At 42.9% G+C, this 6,737-nt stretch overlaps 1 protein-coding gene across 2 annotated transcripts; it reads right to left on the reverse strand.

Annotated features, from left to right (window-relative positions):
- Positions 1–1,581: 1,581 nt before the first annotated feature.
- On the reverse strand, positions 1,582–6,494 carry tgoln2 (trans-golgi network protein 2). Of its 2 annotated transcripts, XM_028996121.1 has the most exons (5): positions 6,289–6,494; positions 5,214–5,285; positions 4,090–5,135; positions 3,740–3,823; positions 1,582–3,654 (listed from the first exon to the last, which is right to left on the reverse strand). In XM_028996121.1, the coding sequence occupies exons 1-5, from the start codon at positions 6,338–6,340 to the stop codon at positions 3,649–3,651; spliced, it is 1,260 nt and encodes a 419-aa protein (XP_028851954.1). In that variant the 5' UTR covers positions 6,341–6,494; the 3' UTR covers positions 1,582–3,648. The 2 variants fall into 2 exon arrangements, with proteins under 2 accessions (XP_028851954.1, XP_028851953.1); XM_028996120.1 differs by having other exon boundaries at positions 4,090–5,285.
- Positions 6,495–6,737: the final 243 nt, after the last annotated feature.

Below are 6,737 nucleotides of genomic sequence, written 5' to 3' on the forward strand. Positions count from 1 at the left end.
CACGTCTTACGCAGGCAGCCGTGCGTCACACGACATTTCACGCACAAAAGTTGCAAGGCCTTGTGTTCGGTCAAAATCCACTGTACGTCCAATACACTTTAACAATATTTTTATGAGTGGTTAATACCTTCCTCATGTAAAACGTGCAGTGATTTTATTAAAATATAATATTTAATCAATATAATAAAATGTTAATACATTTTATACATAATACAAAATGTTTTTGTCAGAAGGAATGCTTTTTATTTAATGTGACATTAATCCTATTTTTGATGGTATGTTTTAGGTTTTATGAATGACGTCCATGCTCACACGTGTTCTGTGTGGCTGGCTGTGTTTTTGTGTCCTGTCTCTTTTACGTTGACTTCGTGGGAGGAGTTGAAGTCTACCAACTCCACCCACCTACCATCTGCCTATTGGTCACCTCCACCTATATAAAGAGACTTCAGATGGTGTTCAGCAGGTCCTCAGGGTCTGCTAGGCCCTTACTCTTTTGGGAGGTCCCCAGGGTCAACGGAGATCAGCAAGGGGCTCCGTTGGGGATCTCATTTGTGTGTGTTGTTGCATTGTGTGATAGACCCTGTTGTTGGCCTGTTAGCTTTATGTGCTAGATATTTTTTTTCTTAATTATGTGCAGTGTGTGTGCATGTGTTAGTGTTGGACTCGTCTGAAATACTTTTTAAACCATCGGGTTTTCAACTGCTTCTTAAAAGGTGGTAGTAATCTCGTCTAGTCGAATGGAGCAGGGCAAGTTGTTCCACCAGCCAGGTGGACTGCATGTCCACCTGCACGCTCTCTCAGATCTGCAAACGAAAGGAGACTAAAAATTCCTTCTTCACGAGGTCTCCGATTCCAATCATCTCTGTTCTCCGTTGTTGTCCCTGGCTGGTGGAACAACCTGCCCTCCTCCACACGACTAGCCGAGACTATCACCACTTTTAAGAAGCAGGTGAAAACCCTCTTGTTCAAAAAATACTACAGACAAATCTAACACTTACACACGCACATGCGTACACATTGCACAAACAATACAAAATGCATAAATACATTATAATTTTTCTTCGTCTAGCACCTAACTATCTCTGAGCATGCTCTTCACTGACAAGTCTGAGCCTTATCAGGGCTCTTAGTTTGTAAACTCAATATTGTATAGAAATCGAACGAGAATTGCTGGTGTCTTCCTCTTGTAAGTCGCTTTGGATAAAAGCGTCTGCTAAGTAAAGTAATGTTTGTGCATGTTTATTCCTGCTGGACTATCCCTTCCTTTAGGCTGTACTGACGTTGGTTAGCTGTGCGGAGTCCGCTGTTTTATTGTACCTGTTAGCTCACTGTAAATAAAAGCACTGTTTGTATTCTTTGTTTGGACATCCTCCTCTCCTCACCCAGGTCGCGTTTCTTAGACCCCTAGACTCAGGAATGTGACACTGTCTCATTGAAAGACAGCTGGTCCTGTTGCAATGTGGTGGCTGCATAAATAATCTGTAAAATTTTTAAGATTATGCTATGCTCATAACCAATTTTAGATTTTTATTGTTAACTTAATAAACAGTAAAATTAGGTTAACATGGACAAGACAGAATATACCATCAATACTTTATTATTGGACAAACATGGCAAAATCGTGTCAAATTTGCAGTCATCAAGATATGCCCATTTCTTCTTGCACACTTTAAAACCAATTCCCCATTCAAAAGAGCCTCAGTGCAAATTCACATTTCAAAACAAACCCCTGATTTACTGTCGCATATAACTGAATAAAAAGCATGAATATTTGCCTAAAACTATGGTGCCTGACAAAGTTACAAATTAGGTGAATAAAGAGGCACATTGGAAGGAAATTAGAACATCTCTTTCAAATGTACAATTTTTGGCACAGGACAGACACATGCCAAGTTTAAGGCGCAATCCCAGATGTTCGGTAAATCACTGGACAGAATCCATTAGCAGTTAAAACCAAAAGCATTCATATAACGTGCATTCGCAAAAATTCACAAAAATATTCCTCCTACAAATAAACGCCTTTGGTTGACACAACATTTAAGTGGTACAATATATAATCATGATAGTCACAAATTTCTACTATATTTCTACAAATTATGGGTTGCATGAGCAAACATTCATTTAAAGCCAATCCTCTATCCACTTTAAAGCAGATTTCATGAAAAGGTTCTATTAGAAGCTACAATAGATTATGCCACAACGGGGGCAGTGGGAAGCATATTTTATATTCCTCCATAATCAACTATGCAAATTGAAAGAGTTTAGGTTTAATTAAAGACTCCAATCTTTTTATCCAAACAATGACACAAACACCATTCAAAATGATTTCTCATACATTTATCCCCAAAGAATAAACACCAGTCAAACAATTAAAAAAAAAAAAAAAAAGTCTACTTGCACATAAGATGCACCCTGAGTCAGACCTCAGAGGTCAGTAAAATGGAGAAAGCCCTCCTAGTGGCACCAAGTTTCGAAGATACTTATTTCATCGCTGGCAATGGCCAATTCCATCTTCTCTATAGTGGTAAGGGTGTTTGTATTCATCATTATAAAAAAATGAAATAAAAGAACTGTATGCATTTCATTGTAACCATTCATCAGCACATTTTTGTGATTATCAGACAAATTATCAAAAGAACGCTTACTATAGCAAGTAGGGTATTTTGAGCAAGTAAGGCCAAAGAGGGGTAAATACAAATGGTGGGGGTTTATGGGATGTAGTTTATCTGACAGCATAGCAGCAAAATAAACTGAAGGATGACATGAAGTGATTGTCATTGTGAAACACTGCAGCACAGCACATGGTGACACAACAAAATGTGTCCTCTGCTTTTAACCATCACCCTTGGTGAGCAGTGGGCAGCCATGACAGGCATCCAGGTAGCAGTCTGTGGGGACGGTGCTTTGCTCAGTGGCACCTCGGTGGCCTGGGATTCAAACTGGCAAGCTTCTGATTATGGGGTTGCTTCCTTAACCGCTAGGCCACCACTGCCCGTGGCCACCAATTCCTTGAAAGGGAATTGCTCCATCGATGTCGGTGTGACACCTCCGCCTTAGTACTCAGTAAACAGCAGTCTCTCTCTCAGAGGCCGTATCATCTTGACTGTACCAACATACATATTATGGTCATACACTAAATTATACATTTGTTGTCAAATTAAATAACAATAAATTAACAATACAGTCAATAACAGACCTGCAATTACAAATATTACAAACATTAATCATCACTAGTCAATCAATGATAGCCTTCATTAAAATAAACATTATTTAATTCTACTTGCACAGTGCTGCGGGAAGGAATTTTGGTGGGGCTTGTGTTACTTATATGGCGGAGTTTAGTCTCACAATTCTCCGCACCAGTGACTGCAGGTAAGGATGGCCGATGCGTTCAGGTCGCAGTCCCCCCATTGCCTAGCAGATAATGAAGCAGCCTCTTAATCAGAAGGTTGCCGGTTCGAATCCTGATCCTCCAAGGTGCCACTGAGCAACACACTGCTCCCCGGGTGCCTGTCATGTCTGCCCACTGCTCACTCAGGGTGATTGGGTTAAATGCAGAGGACACATATCACTGTGTGCACGATGTGCTGTGCTGCTGTGTTTCACAAGTAACAATCACTTCATTTCTTTTGGGATTTGGGTAAAGCTTCATACCTGGGAAAAAGAAGGAACACAAACTAATGAAACAAACTGATACATTAACTGAAGCACAGCATATCAGCAACATACTTCTACTCACATGTTGCTCAAGCTTTTGGTAATCTGCAGTTCGGGGTCTCCGTGAGGACTGTGACTTCCTTCCCTCTACCAGATATGCAACAATCTGCAGAGAGGAACAGGGAAAATGTTGGAAACCATGACATGGTATGAAAATGATTAGTGATTACTTTGAACTGTTATGGGTTGTAATAATTGCACAAAATACATATTTTTTAACGACTATTTTGTATTGATAGGGCAATAAATAAATAAATACATAGAGTAATTAATACAAAATATTGGACCAAACTAATCATGAGCCAAAATCACTATAATAGTCATATCCATAGTCTATGTAAACAGTCTACAATTCTCAAACGTGCGCCATACCTTTCGTTTGTTGTGATATGCAATGTACAGTACAGCCACCAGCACGACTGTGGACACCAGGTACGCAAAGAAATGGCTACTTTTTGCCTCCTCTTCAAACCCACCCGAGAGCTCACTTATATCTTTTGTCTGGATTTTTGGGTCCTCAAATTCATTTTCTTCTCCATTTTCGTTGGATTTTGGTACATCATCATCAGGATTTTTTTTATCTTCAACTCGTGTTTCTTTTGCAGAAACTGGATTGGGACCTGCAATCTGAGATTTTGACTCCTTTGCACCAGTTCCTCCATCTTTATTAGAATCTGGATCAGGGGTCTTTACTACTGTTTGAGATTTTGTCTCCTTTGCTCCAGTTCCTCCATCTTTATTAGAATCTGGATCAGGGGTCTTTACTGCTGTTTGAGATTTTGTCTCCTTTGCTCCAGTTCCTCCATCTTTATTAGAATCTGGATCAGGGGTCTTTACTGCTGTTTGAGGTTTTGACTCCGTCGCTCCAGTTCCTCCATTTTTATTAGAATCTGGATCAGGGGTCTGTACTGCTGTTTGAGGTTTTGACTCCGTCGCTCCAGTTCCTCCATTTTTATTAGAATCTGGATCAGGGGTCTTTACTGCTGTTTGAGGTTTTGACTCCGTCGCTCCAGTTCCTCCATTTTTATTAGAATCTGGATCAGGAGTCTTTACTGCTGTTTGAGGTTTTGACTCCTTCGCTCCAGTTCCTCCATCTTTATTAGAATCTGGATCAGGGGTCTTTACTGCTGTTTGAGGTTTTGACTCCTTCCCTCCAGTTCCTCCATCTTTATTAGAATCTGGATCTGGATCAGGGGTCTTTACTGCTGTTTGAGGTTTTGACTCCTTCCCTCCAGTTCCTCCATCTTTATTAGAATCTGGATCTGGATCAGGGGTCTTTACTGCTGTTTGAGGTTTTGACTCCTTCCCTCCAGTTCCTCCATCTTTATTAGAATCTGGATCTGGATCAGGGGTCTTTACTGCTGTTTGAGGTTTTGACTCCTTCCCTCCAGTTCCTCCATCTTTATTAGAATCTGGATCTGGATCAGGGGGCTTTACTGCTGTTTGAGGTTTTGACTCCTTCCCTCCAGTTCCTCCATCTTTATTAGAATCTGGATCTGGATCAGGGGGCTTTACTGCTGTTTGAGGTTTTGACTCCTTCCCTTCAGCTCCTGCCTCTCTAAAATTCTCTGGTAAACAAGAGAAGACAAACACTAAGGTCTATACATATTATCATGTACCCCTAATATATATTCCAGAAAGGCACTCTAACATTTTTTTTTAATTCAGGGAAATAGGAGCTGTACGTATACAGATATACTGCAGTTAGCAAGAAAGGTTGGAAACGTGATGTCCTGCCCACTGCTAGGTGCAACGGCTCACTCGATGATATTCACTTCAGAGTTCAAGGGTCAAAATCCCTGATTGGGGCCCTAAAGTGGACTGGATGGATTGTAGGCCAGTTAACCAAATTAAGTGAAAGTGAAGTGAGCGACATTATTAAACAACGCAGCACAGCACACGGTGACACAATGAAAGGTGTTCCCTGCATTTAACCCAACCCAGCCATGAATGGCGCCAGAAGAACCCTGGCTGCTCGGGATTCGAACCCACAACCTTCCGATTACGGGTCCGCTGCCCGATTAGTCGTGGGTTCGGTGTGTCGACCACAGACGGTGACAAGCTCAACTGCAAACAGCATGGCGGGGGATCTCTCCCACCCACACCTCCCATGGGCCGTTCACTCTCCGGTCATCTCTCCGTCGGAACCACCAGACACCGCAGGAAACCACCTGAGACTACGAATACGCCCAATCCCAATTTACAGCCATGCAGCTGATTTACTGGGTTACTTAACAGCACCCCGCACAAGCAGAAAAACCGCTGCTGGGCCACAAAGTTTTCCGATTGAGGACAGAGTCGCTGCAGGTTCCCTCGGCCAGGCTGGGCTCTGCACCCACGACCCTGTCCGAGGGTAAGAAGTTCACGGAAGAAGGGGGGAAGTTTGATGGCGACCGCTGCGTGGCGTGATGGGTGGCAGTAGGTACACGGTGCGTGTCGTGTACAGAAAACGAGCAGGTCAGGTTTCACAGAGTTACCCTTTTTACTGAAACACAGCAGACAGGGCTGGCTAAGCTAGTTTACTCACGCGTAATAAGCCGGGATATAGAACCCACCTTAATCCCCGCTTACCTTGAATAACAATCAGGCAGAAGAAAAGAAAAAGCGCCTTGTCAGGCCACATGGTTCCCGTCGTCTGAAGTGTCGAGGCGATGGGCGAGAGACCCGACGCCACACCGGGGAAGTTTGCGCTTTCACTTTCTCCACAAACCTTAATTCTCTTTCGCCAAAGACCGTTTTGACGTCTGAGACGGGCGACTCTTGCACCACTTCCGGGACGCGTCACGTGACTCGAACACGACACACGATTGGTGGCCAGCGGCGAGATCCCGGATCAGCGAGGAGCAGAACGCCGTTTAAAAAACTTCCCTTCGGCAGCGTGACGCGCCGCATCGACAGACGTGCGCTCAGATGATTAAACAAGCGGGTTTAATTAAACACGCACGCAGCTCTTAATTAATTGAATATCGTGATGTGCGAACGCACGTTTCCATTATTCCCCCCCAGGAAAAAACTTGAGC

This window comes from Denticeps clupeoides, chromosome 11, assembly GCF_900700375.1.
Source record: "Denticeps clupeoides chromosome 11, fDenClu1.1, whole genome shotgun sequence".
Lineage (NCBI taxonomy): Eukaryota > Metazoa > Chordata > Actinopteri > Clupeiformes > Denticipitidae > Denticeps > Denticeps clupeoides.

Excerpts from the sequence above, each read along its gene's own strand:
- tgoln2 (XM_028996120.1), bottom strand. The coding sequence starts at position 6,340 with ATGTGGCCTGACAAGGCGCTTTTTCTTTTCTTCTGCCTGATTGTTATT. Across the intron at positions 5,286-6,288 it reads CTGCCTGATTGTTATTCAAG|AGAATTTTAGAGAGGCAGGA; the intron begins GTAAGCGGGGAT and ends CTTGTTTACCAG. Across the intron at positions 3,824-4,089 it reads CATATCACAACAAACGAAAG|ATTGTTGCATATCTGGTAGA; the intron begins GTATGGCGCACG and ends TCCTCTCTGCAG.